Source organism: Antechinus flavipes, chromosome 2, assembly GCF_016432865.1.
Source record: "Antechinus flavipes isolate AdamAnt ecotype Samford, QLD, Australia chromosome 2, AdamAnt_v2, whole genome shotgun sequence".
NCBI lineage: Eukaryota > Metazoa > Chordata > Mammalia > Dasyuromorphia > Dasyuridae > Antechinus > Antechinus flavipes.
This window is the reverse complement of record NC_067399.1, coordinates 50,472,229-50,488,023: the sequence shown is the minus strand read 5'-3', so window position 1 is coordinate 50,488,023 and position 15,795 is coordinate 50,472,229. Positions and strand designations below refer to the sequence as shown.

The 15,795-nt window shown below is 38.1% G+C and overlaps 1 protein-coding gene across 2 annotated transcripts in view; it reads left to right on the top strand.

Annotated features, from left to right (window-relative positions):
• Positions 1-15,795, top strand: part of ACSF3 (acyl-CoA synthetase family member 3) — a 232,412-nt gene that overhangs the window by 30,759 nt on the left and 185,858 nt on the right. For both annotated transcript variants that reach the window (XM_051974771.1, XM_051974772.1), the window contains exons 2-3: positions 8,671-9,390; positions 11,040-11,195. In XM_051974771.1, coding sequence (XP_051830731.1) covers positions 8,698-9,390; positions 11,040-11,195 — 849 coding nt within the window. In that variant the 5' untranslated portion in view covers positions 8,671-8,697. The remainder of the gene's footprint in view (positions 1-8,670; positions 9,391-11,039; positions 11,196-15,795) is intronic.

The window sequence follows — 15,795 nt, the reverse complement described above, 5'->3', positions numbered from 1 at the left end:
GATGATGTGCGGGCTCTTTTTCATGATTTTCAGTTACTTTAGTAATTCTTAAATTATCTCTCCTTGATATATTTTCCAATGAAACATTTCACATTTTCTTCTATTATTTTTTTTTATTTGGTTTTATTGTATTTTGATTATGACATCATTTGCTTCTATTTACTCAATTCTAATTTTTAAGGAATAATTTTCTTCAGTGAGCTTTTGTCCTCCTTTTCCCTTTGGCCAATTCTACTTTTTAAGGAGTTCTCTTCTTCAGTGAATTTGTGTGTGTGTGTGTGTGTGTGTGTGTGTGTGTGTGTGTACACACACACAAATATATTCCCATTTAACCAATTCTGCATTTTAGGGCATTCTTCTCTTTATTGGATTTTTGCGCCTCTTTTACCATTTGGCTTATTTTGTTTTTTAAGGTGTCATTTTCTTCAGTGTTTTTTTGTGCCTCCTTTACTAAGGTGCTGACTTTTCCCCCCATGATTTTCTGGCAACTCTGTCATTTTTTTTCCTATTTTTCCTCTACTTTTCTTGTTTGAGTTTTAAAATTCTTTTTGAGCTCTTCCAGAAATTCTTTTTGGACTTGAGGCCAATTCATATTTTTCTTTGAGACTTTGAATCTAGCTGCATTGGTCTTATTGTATTCTTCTGAGTTTGTGTTTTGATTTTCCATGTTACTGTACTAACTTTTTATGGTCAAGTTCTTTTTGTTATCATTGGTTAGTAATTTTTTTCAGCATACTTCTTGATTCTGAATTTTATGTTTTAAAGTTGGGCTCTGTTATAGGCCAGAACTCTGAACTTGTAACAAAAGATTCTTATAAGGTACTAACTCAGTGGAATTGATAGAGGCAATGGTTATCTAGTTTAGCATAGTTCAGTATGATTGATTTAATCTTACAACAAATAATAGTTTCCCAGTGATATAATGATTGTTGTATACTCAGTGTGGAGCATATAAGCAGGGACTGAGAGCCACAGAGGGGAAGTTCTCAGAACCAGAGAAGACAAGCGCACTAGAAGCTCTCGGAGGCTGAGAGAGATTCAGTCCATTGTCCACCTTTTTGGTGGCTGCAGGCTGAAGCACAAACCTTTGGATTTGGGGAGATTTAGCGGGCAGAGAAGACAGGTGAGAGTTCAAGCTCTCGGAACCAAGGAGAGAGGTAGGCCTCCAAAAAACTAGCTGAGTCCCAAGTGAAGGAGATAGGACTTTGAAGGAGATAATAAAGGATTTGGAATGTAATCCCTGGCTACTCATGTGGTGATTACTGAACGGAAATGAAGGCTGCCTAGAGACCCCCCAAGAAACTGAACCAGAGAACATTACAAATTTGGTACCTGAACATGGGACCAAGAACTTTCATCTGAGACCCAGAAATTAGGATGGAGAAGGATCCAGAATTAGGAATTTAGGAAGGAAGGAATCAAATGGGTGCCAATGAGCTGTATTTGCCTTGTCCATCAGAGAGAGACAGAAAAAGAGAAAAAAGGAGAAGACCTAAGAAACATCTGATGCTGAAAGAGCATGGCTGAAAATGAGACTGTTACAGAACTTCAAAACCTGCAGAAATCATTGGATTTCCTAAGATAAAAAATTGTTAAGACTGTTATAAAAGAAAGCAGGAGATGCTATGGGCCAAAATTCTGAACTTGAAACAAAGGATTCTTACAGTTTGCTAAGTCAGTGGAATTGATAGAGGCAATGGTTATTTAATTGGGTGCCCAAATGTAATGTTCTCTGGTTTGGTTTCCTTAGGGTCTCTGGGAGCAGCCTTCATTTCAGTTCAGTAATCACCACAAGTGCAGCCAGATGTTAAAAGTCCAAATCCTTTATTGTCTCCTTCAAAGTCCTATCTCCTTCACTTAGGGCTCGGCTAGTTTTCTGGAGGCCTATCTCTCTCCTTAGTTCTGAGAGCTTGAGTTCTTGCCTGTCTCCTCTGTCCGCTGAATCTCCCCGAATCCAAAAGTTTGTGCTTCAGTCTCCAGCTACCAAAAAGGTGGACGATGGGCTGAATCTCTCTCAGCCTCCGAGAGCTTCTAGTGCGCTTGTCTTCTCTGGTTCTGAGAGCTTCCCCTCTGTGGCTCTCAGTCCCTGCTTATATGCTCCACACTGAGTATACAACAATCATTATATCACTGGGAAACCATTATTTGTTGTAGGATTAAATCAATCATACTGAACCGCTAAACAAGATAACCATTGTCTCTATCAATTCCACTGACTTAGCACCTTGTAAGAATCCTTTGTTTCAAGTTCAGAGTTCTGGCCCATAACAGGGCTCTGCTCCTGAGGTAGAGGGGATATTGTCTCAAGCTTCAGATGTTTTTTGTAACTAATTGTGGGGGTTTGTGAGCTTTCAGTTCTTCCAAGGTGATATGATCTAAGTGTGTCTCCTGGCCTATGCTTTGGCCTTTAGGTGATCACAAATACTTTTCTGCTTGGGAACAGTGATCAGGATTCATGCTCCTTTCCCTGGGATTTTGACCTAGGACTGTAACTTGGATCTGAATAGGGGCAATGCAACAGTCTTGTACCCATTTCTTTCTTTTTTTTTTCCTGAGGCATTTGGAGTTGTATTTATTTCTTACAAAGGAGCCCCTATAATCTCCTTCTGACCAGTTATCCAACCCTCTTATTATCTGTGGGCTGAGAGACATGGAAGCAGCCAGTGCTGCTATTGATTCAGTTATCTCCAAGATCTATTACTAGTTTGCTGGGGTACAGACTGTGCTCCATTCTCATCCCCTGTGCTAGACTTTCCTACTCAATTTTTACATTGTTTTGGGCTGGAAAATTGTTTCACTCTATCCTTTTATGGGTTCTGCTGTTCCTGAGTGTTATTTAAAGTTGTTGAAAACATGGGGGAACTCAACTTCAGGTGAGTTCCTACCCTTTCCACTCCAGTGATCTTATTTACTTTTAAAAATCATAATTCCCAATTGCTTTCCAAAATAGTTGGGTTATTTTGCAGGTCCACCAACAAAGTATTTGTGTGCCTATTTTCTGCATTTCCTCCAACAAGGACTATTTCTAAATTTGTTGTCATCTTTGCTAATTTACTGCATATGAAATAGAACCTCATAGATGTTTTGGTTTATATTTCTCTCTTTGTAAGTGATTTTTTTTCCTAGATCTTTCTGAACTAGGAACCAGATTTTCTGTTTTAAAATAGGAATTATGTTTACAAACTTGAGTGTTCAACCCTTCAAATCAACAAACATTTATTAAGTGCTTACTATTGCTATACAATATACCAAGTGCTGGCAATACAAATACAAATCAAAAGAAAGACAGTTTCTCCCTTCAGGGAATTTAGTGTTCTGATACAGGAAGACCACACATCAGAGTGAGCTGAATAGGAAGAAAAATGCATAGATGAAGGTACCATATGAGAATGTCTGATAGAGTTGAGTGCAGCCATAAACATATGGCTAACCTGGACCTCCTTAAAATGGGGGGTAGGGAGGAGTGTCAGGAAGGAACTATCCAATCAAAGGAGAGGAAGGCACTTCCAGTGTATGAATTCCAAAGTTGAAGTGAGCTTCCCTGGTCAAGAGGTTTCTGGAACTTTGTTAGAGAAAGTCCAGGAGAGGAAGACATGACCTGAAGGTGTCCCTTACCTGTCTCTCCCTGATTTCTGTCTTTCTCTGATTTTTGACCTTCTTGATGGGATTTAGAAGGTCTGACATATATGTGAAGGAACTATTTAGATTTTTAGAAATTTAATTTGGAACTTGAGAGATCTGGGTCAACTTCTTCCTTCTCAAAGGCCAGTTTCTTTCCCCTTCTAGGGCTGTCTGTTTGTCCTCTCTTTGTCCTATTTTTGGTCTAATAACAATGAGTCCCAAACCCAGTGTGGAGGTGAGGGTAGGCAGTATGAGACCCTTTCAGGAACAAATAGGTTAAACATCACAGCTGGATGTCTGGAATTCTCTCTCTCCATTCCTCTACCTTTTGGCTTGTCAAGCCTCAACCCACATCTCACCAAAAGGTTCTTTTGATCCCCCTTAATGCTAGTGCTTTCTATATGATTACTTTCTCCATGTTTTTTTCTCTATATATTTTGTTCGTCTGTAGTTGTTTGCCTCTTATCTCCCCTTTACACTCTAAGATCCTTGAGGGCAGGAACCAATTTTTGCCTTTCTGTGTATCCCTTCACTTAGCACAATGCCTAACACATAATAGACATTTAGTAAGGACTTGTTGATTGACTTCAGCCTAAAAGATGGGGTGGTGGGGTGGGCCAGAGAGGGAACAGATTATCCTCAGAATTAGTTCAGATAATGAACAGAAGGTACCTAAGTCTTCTCTGAAGGCTTGGGATGGTGAATGTACTTTTCCTTTTTCCTGTGAGAGACAATCTGGAAAGAGGAAGGGATTCCTATAAGGGTTAGAATTAGGGATTGGGGTATCCAAATAGGGCCTGGAAAAGTTAAGCTATTCACATTGAGAATGAAATGTTTTCAGTTTTGCTCTCTTTGAAAATAAGGTTTTAATGTTCTTTAGATAACAAGAGACTGGCTTGATTTTTTTAAAAAAGAATTTTAATAATAGCTTTTTATTTTCAAAATACATGCAGATAATTTTCAGCATTCACTCTTGTAAAACCTTGTGTTCCAAATTTTTCTCCCTCTTCCCCGCCCCCCCCCCATCCCCTAAATTGCAAGTGATCCAATATAGGTTAAACATGTGCAAGTCTTCTAAACATATTTCCACAATTGTCATGACCAGCTTGATTTTTTGAACTTTTAAGTTAAACTTCATTTGTAAACTGTTGTTGGTGCATAAGTAATTAGGAAAAGTCCTCCACTCCCACCTTCTCCTTAAGTACTTTGAAAAGAGACTTATACATATCCACTTAATTACCTTCTAGCTTAGCATTCTCAGTGGGAAGAATTGCCCTGTGGCAGGATCCTGTGTCCAGTGGTACGTGCACAAATTACACTCAAGTCATCAGGTTAAATTTGGCTAATGGGGAAAATTGGAAGGAACTGTAGGAGGCTTTGGGGGGAAGCATTCCTAGGTCAGCGTTCTCTCTGGCTCACCAAAGGACTCCAGTTGAAAAGCAGCCAACTCTTCTGCCCTCCTGGTGAGCCCTCACTTGTGCTGTTCACTTGCCAGATTAATTAGGTTACTCTTCGGTGGGATAACAAATGGACAACATAAGTGTTGTAATATTAAAGAACCTGAAGAAGACCTCCAATGTGTATATGGGGAAAGAGGAGAAGGGGCAGAGAATAGTTCTTGTTAGGTGATTTACAGAAAGATCTGGATTTGGGTCATATAGATCAAGAAGGAACAAATGTATTGTAATACTTTAACACAGAGTCCTCACACTGATGAACTTAGAGTAGCCAATGGGTCAACCAAGAAACCTTTTAAAGGTACCAGGCAAAGAGTGAGAATGAAACTTCCTCCCTTCCCATATTCCCATATACACGTGTGTGTGTGTGTGTGTGTGTGTGTGTGTGTGTGTGTGTGTGTATGTGTTTGTATGGGCAAAACTGTGACCCGTTGGGGAGATGAGGAAATGTTTTATGGAGAAGTTGTTGTCCATCCTTAGCCATGAAGAAAACCAAAGATCTCAAATGACGACAGTAAGGTAGGAGGCCATTCCAGGCAGAGAGTAATAGCTGATGCACAGACTTGAGGCTGGGAAATCAAGTGTCACATATGAGGAGGAGTAAGAAGTTGGACTACAGAGAATGAAAACAGAAATGATGTATCATGAAATGGAAATGGTTGGTTGCAATCAGGTTGTAAAGGGCAGGAGGTTTGTTAAGTATTGGGAGGAGGATATCAAGCTATCATTTGGCATGGCATTTGAACTTTTAAAAAGCAAATGCCACCCTTCTAGCATAAAAATTCACATGATTTTTTTAAATTGCCATTTACAGTGTGATCATGTGACACACAGGAAGCACGATAATTCCTGAAATGCTGAAGATGAAAACAGTCAAATTTCTTCATCTTTCTTCATCTGCTCATTTGAGTCCCTTGATGAGAAGAAGTTAGCTTTTCTTAGCCAGGTTATTCATATTTTCCAACAAGGTTTTATTTTTGCTTTTGTTTTAATCATTCAAAACTTATCTCTAGTATGTTTTACATTATTAAGATCTGTTTTGTTACTTAGCAGTTTTATTACATTTATGGGTTTTTAAAAATATATTACCTCCATTTCCCAAAGTATTCTTATCTCTCCTTGAAAACCCTCTCTTATAACTTCAGAAGAAAAAAATGGAAGAAAAAACCCACCAAAACAAATCATTTTATCAAAACAATTAGATGTTGAAGTGGATATAATGCTGGGTCCGAAGTCAGGAAGACTTTCCTCTTCCTGAAGTCAAATCTGGCTTCAGATACTTAATAGCTGTGTGACCCTGGACAAGTCACTCAATCCTGTTTGCCTCGGTTTTTTCATCTATAAAATGAGCTAGAGAAGGAAATGGCAAAATACTCCGGTTTCTTTTGCCAAGAAAACCCCAGAGAGGGTCCCAAAGAGTCAGACATGACTGAAAATGACTGAACAATAAATCAACTTATCAAAAAAAGTCCTACATACTGTGTAGAGTCTCACACCCATGGATTCACACTTCTGCATAGAAGCAGAGGGAGATGTTATTCATATTTCTTTTTTGGAGCCCAAGCTTGGTCATTATGATTTCACAACATTCAGTTATGATTATTTTGTTGGTATTTTTCCATTTCCACTGTTGTGGTCTTCATATATATATATTGTTTTCCTGGTTTTGCTTACTTCAGTTTTTATCAGTTTATAGAATTTTTTCATGTTTTTCTATATTATATTTATTGTTCCACTGTAGGTTAATAATATTCCATTAAATTTATGTACTCCAATTTGCCTATCCGTTTTCCAACTGATGAGTATCTACTTTATCTAGTTCTTTACTTTAACAGAATAGCACTATTATAATTATTTTGGTATATGTGGGACTTTTCTTTTTTATCATTGATCTCTAACAGGACTTCTGAATCAAACATAAATATTCCAGTCACTTTCCTGGTATAATTCCAAGTTGTTTTTCAAAATGATCAGAACAATTCATAACTCCACCAGTGGTGCATTTAGTGTACCTGTCTTCCATAATTTCTCCAATTGACTACTCATATCTTTTCTCATCTTCGGCAATTTGCTGAGTGTGAGATACAACCTCAGGATGTTCTATTATTAGTAATTTGGAGTATTCTTTCAAATGATTATTAATCTTTTGCTGTTCTTTTTCTTGAACACTGTTTTCCTTTGGTGAGTGGCACTTGGTCTTATACATTTCTGTTTGTTAAACCTATAGTTTGAGTGTCAGAACCTTACAGAAATAATTAATCCAAAGATTTTCTCCATAATAGAGTACTTCCCTTCTTATTCTAAATGTGTTAATTTTTTCATGCAAAAGCTTTTTGTTTTTTTTTAATTAATTGACATCCTCCTTTTTGATATCACCTAATTTTCCCCCTGTATTTCTCACTTTTCTCATAACCATCTATTATAACAAAGAGGTTTAAAAAAAGAGAGAGAGTGAGAGAGAGAGAAAATGAAAAAGAGAAACAACCAAAACTGAATTTAAAGCCTTTTATAGTCTAACCCTCCCTACCCTTCCTCTTATCTTTCTTACACGTTACCTCTCTTCCCCCAACATCTGCAATCCAGCGACTGGTCTCCTTGCTGTACTTAACATAAGACAGTCCATCTTCTTAAACTACCACCTTCTCCTAGGCATTTTTATTGACTGTCATATACTTGAAATTCTCTCCTGCCTTACTTCTGCCTCCTAACTTTTCCATGGTCTTGTATAATCCCACCTTTTACAAGAAGTTTTTCTTGATTCCCCTTCTTCTAGTGCCTTTCCTCTATTGATTATTTCCAACTGATCCTGTATATATCTTATTTATACATAGTTATTTGCATATTGTTTCCCTCATATGATTGTAAATTTCTTAAGAGCAGGCATTATTTTTTACTTTTCTTTGTATCCTTAGCACTTAGCACAGTGCCTCCCATGTAGCCAGTGCTTAATAAATGTTTGTTAGTCACTGGTTATAGATACTATGCCATCCATCCTTCATACTATACAACTGATCTGTCTACTTTTCTAGTTATCCATGTCCTTTATGATGGTTTTCTCCCCATTTCTTGTGTTCAGGCCATTGTCAGTAATATGTTATAGTCTGCCTGCACCTACCATGAATCTCCCCAGTGTTTTGAGGGTTCTCTTGAGACTTTAATTCTACTAAGCTCTTGTTATGACCTTTATACATAGGCATGTAAGCAGTATAAAAAGAATATTGAAACAAAGTGGGCTTTTGTGGTAGAGAATAAATTGGGCTCATTGAAAACGTTTGCCTAATCTTCTCTTCTTCATCTCCAGACCTGGTTCATTGTCCATTTGGTGGAAAGTGAGAGAGTACTAAGAATTGATCCATGAATTTTTAAATACTCAAAAATAGTGTATTGCAAAAGTATTAGTAGTCCATTTGTGTGTGTTACTTTAAGCTTTGAAAAGTAAGCTAAATTTCATTTTGATTTTATTTGTAAGGCTTTAAAAATTATGAGGATTCTGACTCAAATTTACCTCTTTTATGTGGTAAGGAAAATGTTTATGTTTATATAAATAGTAACATAGCTTGTAACATGTTTGTTCATAATTCCTTTTTTGCAGCCTTGAACCTAGATAAATATAGATGAAATGTTTATCAGCTTGAAGCCTCTCCATATGAGCTTGTCATTCCAGCGTCTAGTTCATGCCCTGACCTATTATCGGCAGGGTTCCTTAAGACTCAGAAAGCATGGCCATCTCAGAAACCATCTGCACACAACCAGAGCAACCTATTCAGAAAAGATTGCTCCAGTGTTCACCAGAGCTTTGGCATATGGGGACAAAATCGCCCTGGTTGACCACCGTGGACAGTATACATACAAAGACCTTTACTACAAAAGTCTTCGTTTGTCCCAGGAAATATGCAAGATTCACAACTGCCCCAGCGGAGACATTAAGGGAGAAAGGATCTCCTTCATCTGCTCCAATGATGTGTCTTATGTCATTGCCCAGTGGGCATCCTGGATGAGTGGAGGTATTGCTGTTCCTTTGTATAAGAAGCATCCAGCATCTGAGCTGGAATATGTCATTCGGGATTCCCAGAGCTCTTTGGTCATTGCGGGCAGTGAGTATGTGGATCTTTTAACTCCCATTGTTAACAAGATAAGGGTATCGTTTTTGCCCCTTACATCCACAGTCTATGAAGGAGTAGCAGATGAACTAACCCAAGAGTGTGCCCCTCAATTGGAGTGGAAAGATAGGGGGGCCATGATCATCTACACAAGTGGGACGACGGGCAGACCTAAAGGAGTCCTAAGTACACACCAGAATCTAAAAGCAGTGGTGAGTTAACTTGTTGGTGTTCTTCTAGAGTATCTGCCTCTGATGGGAAATGCTCGGGAAGGGGTTCATAATTAACTAATTATTGTCTCAGAGTTTCCTGGTTTAGACTCTAGAGTTAGGAGCTAATAACCTGAGGTAAAATTTGGAGGTCCATTCATTTAATTTTCTGTAGGATAATTAGAAGGTATCACTATCTTAGCTGAATTATTGTTCAATTGTTTTTAAGTTGTATTCAAATCTTTGTGACCCCAGTTGGGGTTTTCTTGGCAAAGATACTGGAATAGTTTGCCATTTCTTTCTCTAGCTCATAGATGAAGAAACTGAGGCAAATATAGTTTTTTCTGTATTTCCTACTTGCCCAGGGTCACATAACTAGTAAGTGTCTGAGGCTGGATTTGAACTCGTCTTCTTGACCTGACATTCTACCCCCTGTACCACCTAAGGTGCCTCCTTAGCTGAATTAATCTTGGCTGATTTGAGCATGTAAAGATCTTATGTCATTTAGTTAAATAATCCCTTCCTTTTCTGCCTAACCCTCCACACAGTTTCTGATGATTTTCTTTAAGCATAGATCTGACCATGTCTCCCCCACTTCTTCCCACTTCATAAATTCCAATTGCTTTCTTACTTTCTCTAAAAATAAAATATAAACTCCTTTGTCTGGCTTTTAAAGCTGTTCAAAGCCTGGCCTCAACCTATCTTATCAGCCTCATTGCACCTCACCTACACGTCTGCCTTCTCTAGTCCAACCAAACTGGTCTTCTCTCTGTTCTTCACAAGTGGGTCACCCTCCTCACATTGCCTTTGTTCTGGCCATCTTGCATACTTCCCTTAACCTGAACGAGTCATTCTCTTCCATTCAGATTCAGATCAGGAATCACCTTTTAAGTGAAGTCTTTCCTGACACTGTCTGTGTCTCCAGAATCCCAAATTTACTTAGATCAATTTTGTCTAGATCTATACATGTACATGTCTCCTCCTGAGAGAAGGGATTATCTCATGTTTGTCTTTATTTCCTCACACACTAATTCAGTGCCTGGCACATTCATGCTAGAAATTTAATAATTAATAAATGCTTCCTCATTGATTAAAAGAGTTATGTATCACTTTTCATTAGCTAAATAACTTTTTTGAAGATTAACAAGGGAAAATGATTTAGACAATAAATGTATTAATTGTCAGAAACTTATTTCAAATAAATAGTGATTCTATGAGAGGCAATATGGAAAGAGTACTGAATTTGGAGTCAGAAAGACCTGAATTCAAATCCTGTCTCTGGATTTGTTAGCCGTGACTTCCTGGATATTGTTTTTCTCGTCTGTAAAATGAAAGGTTGCTTTAGCTATCTGCTGAAGTTCCTTCAAGCACTAACATTTCTCATTTATGTGTATTTTTTTAAATTAAGAAAATATTTTAAAATAAGTCATTATTCTTTCTTTGATTGTCTTTGGTGATTTCTCTGGAAACTTTTATTATATACTATGTGTATTTTAGATTGAAAAGCAAACAATAATCAATCGTGTTAAAAAATAAGAAAGCTTTCCACAAGGACCTATCCTAGAACTTCCTTTATTTAAGTCACAGCAATATTCATTGACACCTGCCTGTCATTCTATGTTTTCTAAGGCCTTGTGTTTGCTTCCTTTCAGATAACGGGACTTGTTGACAAATGGGCATGGACAAAAGATGATGTGATCCTTCATGTGCTTCCATTGCACCATGTCCATGGTGTGGTCAACAAGATGCTTTGTCCATTCTGGGTAGGGGCTACCTGTGTCATGCTGCCTGAATTCAATGCCAAAGTGGTAAGTGTGATGATATTCTAGCTTACAGAATTCACAGGTCGGGTGCTAGCTCTTGTATGTGAATTATTGAGGGATAGGTCTTTCTCTCCTTGTTTTCTATCTTTTGGGCATTTTGCAACTTCTTAGGATTTCATTCAGAAGAGGAGGAAGATCAAAGAGAGGAGAGGAAATTCCCATCTGCGTTTTTACTAGCATGAGGAATGTAGTGGGTAAAGATATAGACGAATTAGGAAGACAAGTTTAAATGCTGCCTCAGACCCTGGGCAAGTGGTTTACTCTCTCCAAGCCTCAGTTTCCTCATCTGTAAAATGAAAGGGTTGGTTTTGATGGTCTCTGAGATTCTTTTAGTTCTAAATCTACAGTCTGTGGTCCGTGAGCTCTCCCCACTGTGATGCCTGATTAAAGAATAGATTGTTGAGATGATCTGTTTACGCGAGGATTTCTAATTTGTCTGTGGGCAGAGAGAGCCCTGGATTTGTACTCTCAGGGTCTGAATTGTATTAGCTCTTTGATATATTTCTTACATGACTTTGAGTCAGACATACAACCTCTCTCAGCCTCAGTTTATTCCCCTGTAAGTGAGGGAGGCTGGACTAGATGACCAGTTGATCTCTTCTAACTCTTAAGTCGATGATGCTACGAGCCTGTCATTTACTCACAATAGTCCTATCCTTCATCAAGGAAAGCCGATAGTTCTCCAGTGACATTATGTATGAATTTGGTTGCAGTGTAGAATAAAATGTACTCTGTAGGTCTTAGAGTTTATGCTTTCTGGAGTGAGACAAGAGGAAGGCTGAGGTAACCGGAATAATTGAATGTGCTGTCAAGTAAAGGTAGATTGCCCTTACCAGAACAAATGGCCCTGAAGCACATTTATGTGATGTTAAGAGGATCATATTTTCTGATTGATTAGCATTATAATGTTATACCACCTCAAAAGAGTCTCATTCGTGAAAAAAAAGTTTGACATTTTTGAAGAAAAATCCTAATTTTATGACCAAACATTAACAGCAGTTCTCAAAATAAATTACAAAATACGAAAACTATCTCATTTTGACATTTTTATACCTGAAATTCTATTGACATTTGGCTAAATTGATGTGGGCCAAAGAGGTCTAACGGACTGCCTGTCTCTTTAGAGACTGTCTACTAAGGAAGGACATCTCTGCTTCCTAGTTGCACTTAGCTCAATGTCTGGCACATAGTAGGCACTTAAATGCTTTTTGGCTTGATTGGACTTGAGAGCCTATAAGGATAAAGTGGATTTCTCTGACCAAAGTAACTTTTTTCTTTAAAAATATAAAAAGTGATATTTATTTTGTGTTTGTTTTTGTTGTAGTTATGTTATGTCTGACTCTGTGATTCCCATTTGGAGTTTTCATGGCAAAGATTCTGGAGTGGTTTGCATTTTCTTTTCTATCTCATTTTACAGATGAGGAAACTGAGGCAAAAAGGATTACATAAGTTGCCCAGGCCCATGTAGCTAGGAAGTATCTTGAGCCAATCTTTCTGCTTTCAGGCCTAATACTACGTCTACATTGCCAGCTGCCCTGTTTATTTTGTTATGGGATTAAAAAAAAAAAAACCACTAGGATTTCTTTAAAGTACATGATTTATTTGAAAAGATCTGATTTACTTTACATGTCCTGCTTCACTTGGGGAGGATTTATCCCATTATTTTTTTACATCAGATCTTTTTGATATGACTCTTATTCCAACAGTGCTAGATAACTGTGAATTATGGAATACCTTAAAGTTCATAAGAACCAAAAATTATAGGCAACCCAAAGGGGAATGAATGATGTCATGTTGGGTGCCAGTGATCCAAAGGGAAATGAATGATGACATATTGGATGAGAGAAATCCAGAAAGCAATGAATGATGTCATGTTGTGGGGGAAAGCTCCACAGGGCAATAAATGACGTCATGTTGGACTCCAGTGATCTAGATGGCAAAAAGTGATGTCCTGTTGGGCACCAGGGACTAGAGGCATGAATGTTGCCATGATTAGTGCCAGAAGGCAATGAATAAATACTATCTTGGGTGCCATTGATCTGGAGGGCAATGAATAATATCATGTTAGATATTATGAGGCTGTTTCCAGTGATAATTTGTGGGTTAGAACTGGTGCAAAGATATCGTCTAAGATGTTTGGATTTGGACTAAATATGAGGGATAATTGCTAGTCAACTGCCCCAAATTTATGCTGGTATCACATAGAGGTAGGTCTATGCCATGTTGGATAAAGATATATGGAAGGATATTGATAATTGCATGGGGGAAAAAAAAGGCATGAATGGAAGTGAGATCACAGTAAATTTCTTTCAAGTGTCTGTGTTGGAAAATTCATGAATCAGGAGAAGACTTACCTTTTTCCTTTTTTTTTTCTCCCTCATACCATTTATAAAAAGAAAAAGCTAATAGTCTTAAACTTTATTTTTGTGGCCAAAAGCTTTGATCCCTATCCCTTAATGATGGATAAAAATAAATCACGCTCCAGTAAAGTTCTTTGTACAGGATATTGTAATTTTTCTTCATTTCATCACACAACTGTGTTGAACAGTATACAGTATGCCCTTTCCTGGAGCTATTTGTGTGATAATCTTCATCATAATAACAACTCACATATATATTATTTCAAGGTTTCCAAAGTACTTGGCTCACAGCAACTTTGTGGTGTACATAGTGTATTATATACATTTCACAAATGAAAAAAGGGAGGTTCAGAGAAATGGATTGATCTTCTTAGTCACTTGGTTCATAAGTGTTAGAGCCTATATTTAAAACTGGCCTTCCTGAGTCCAGCATTCATTCACTCGTTGCTTCCAGCCAACTGTTCATCCCAGCTGTGGGTCAAATCAGCTTTTTGAGGCTGTCTAGAAGCTGTATATATGTAAAAGGCTCACTAAAGTCAATCACTAGTTTGAATATTTCTTGATGCCAATGGAAATATTTTCATTTTTTAAAAAGATACATTAAAGTATTATAAAACAATCCAAATCAAATAAATATTGACTAAACTATTAGAGATTTCTGAATAGTTGGGATTCCAGTGCTCTCAATTCCCAGTGCTTCTGATGTCTTTGGTGAGCTCCGCCTTTATGTCTCTTCCTACCATATTCCATCCCAGTGATGAGCCACTTCAGCCTAAATGATGTGTTGGAGTAATTAATGGAGGGAAGAGGAAGTGTTAGGCTCAGAGATGAGATGGACCAAAACTGTATGCACACTTCTTTACGTCCTGTGGCATTTAGTGATTGATGGCCCCTTCCACACTCGTGTTTCTCTGTGCTGCTCTCCCGACATCCTTGGATCAATGAGCTGACGTTGAAGAATGGGTTCTGGAGGAGGGAGGGAAGAGGGGCACCTGAGGCTGCTCGCAGCACTCAGCAGGGATTGACAGCTAAGGGCAAGAGAGGACAGCAATTGAGGACATTTTATATTGACCCTGAAAGCTGACCTTGTGCAGGTGAGGGTTTGCCAAAGAGCTGTTTGCGATGCAGACGCCACGGGCAGCTTGGTCCCCAGAGTTCTGCTGTGCTGTTGGGTCTCTGAAGGATGTAAATTGCCCTCTTCCCCCTTGCCTCCTTTCCCCCTGTTTTGAGGGTCTCCCCTGGGAGTGGAGTGGTTTGATTGGCACTACAAAGAAGCCCACAAGGGTAAATCAGACTTTCTTGTGTAATTTAATGCAAGCCACCATTCAGTTTGAGCCTATTTTCACCAGCTGTTTACAGAATGCCCTTTGCTACTGAAATCAACTTCCAAAAAAGAAACACAATTTCAATTGAGGTTTTCTCAGAAGGAGTGGGAGTTTTACTACTTTAGGTTTAAAAGTAGGATGGGAGCTAAATCACTTGACAGGTGGACTGAAAAGGGGTAAAGGACTAGCCCACATTAGACACATATGGCCTTATGTGAAGGTGGATCAAGAAAGTAATGATGGGTTGAGTCTTAATTTGTGACATGTTATTATATCAAATCAGTTGTTCTTTATCAAAAACAAATATGGATGGCACAGGCCAGATCTGATGTCTGCTTGGTATCTATGAGATTCTGCTGGACTGAACTACATTCATACCTAGAAAGGTGAAGGGAATGCATTCTACAGGATAGTGTCCTTTAGAATAACACATAGGTAGGATTTGTGTTTCTAGCGGAGTGCTGGTAGAATCAAGTGCTACAATATCACAGGAAAATAATAGATTAAAAATGAAAGTAAGCATGGCTAATTTTCCTCTTCAATTAAGATAAATTCTCAGTCTAAAAACCAGCATTTTGTAAGCCGTGAGTTCTGGAATTTTAGTAGTCCAGGAAGGTTACTGATGGCCATCACCTTCTCTCACTTTGCCACTTGTTCCATGAGTAGACAAATAGCAGTGATTACATGAGAAAGAATATAAGGAATATCTCATGATTAGTACTTTTTCTGCCACTCAGGAGATTGAGAATTTTCTTTTAAGTCTTTGTCCTCTCTTGGAGCTTCACTTAGGTATAAGAACTGAAATTCTATATTCTTAGTCAAATATTCAGGGTACAAAAACTTTTTTACTACAATGAGAAGAATTGGGAAATAAAAATATAAAGTAGGTGCAGGAAGGTA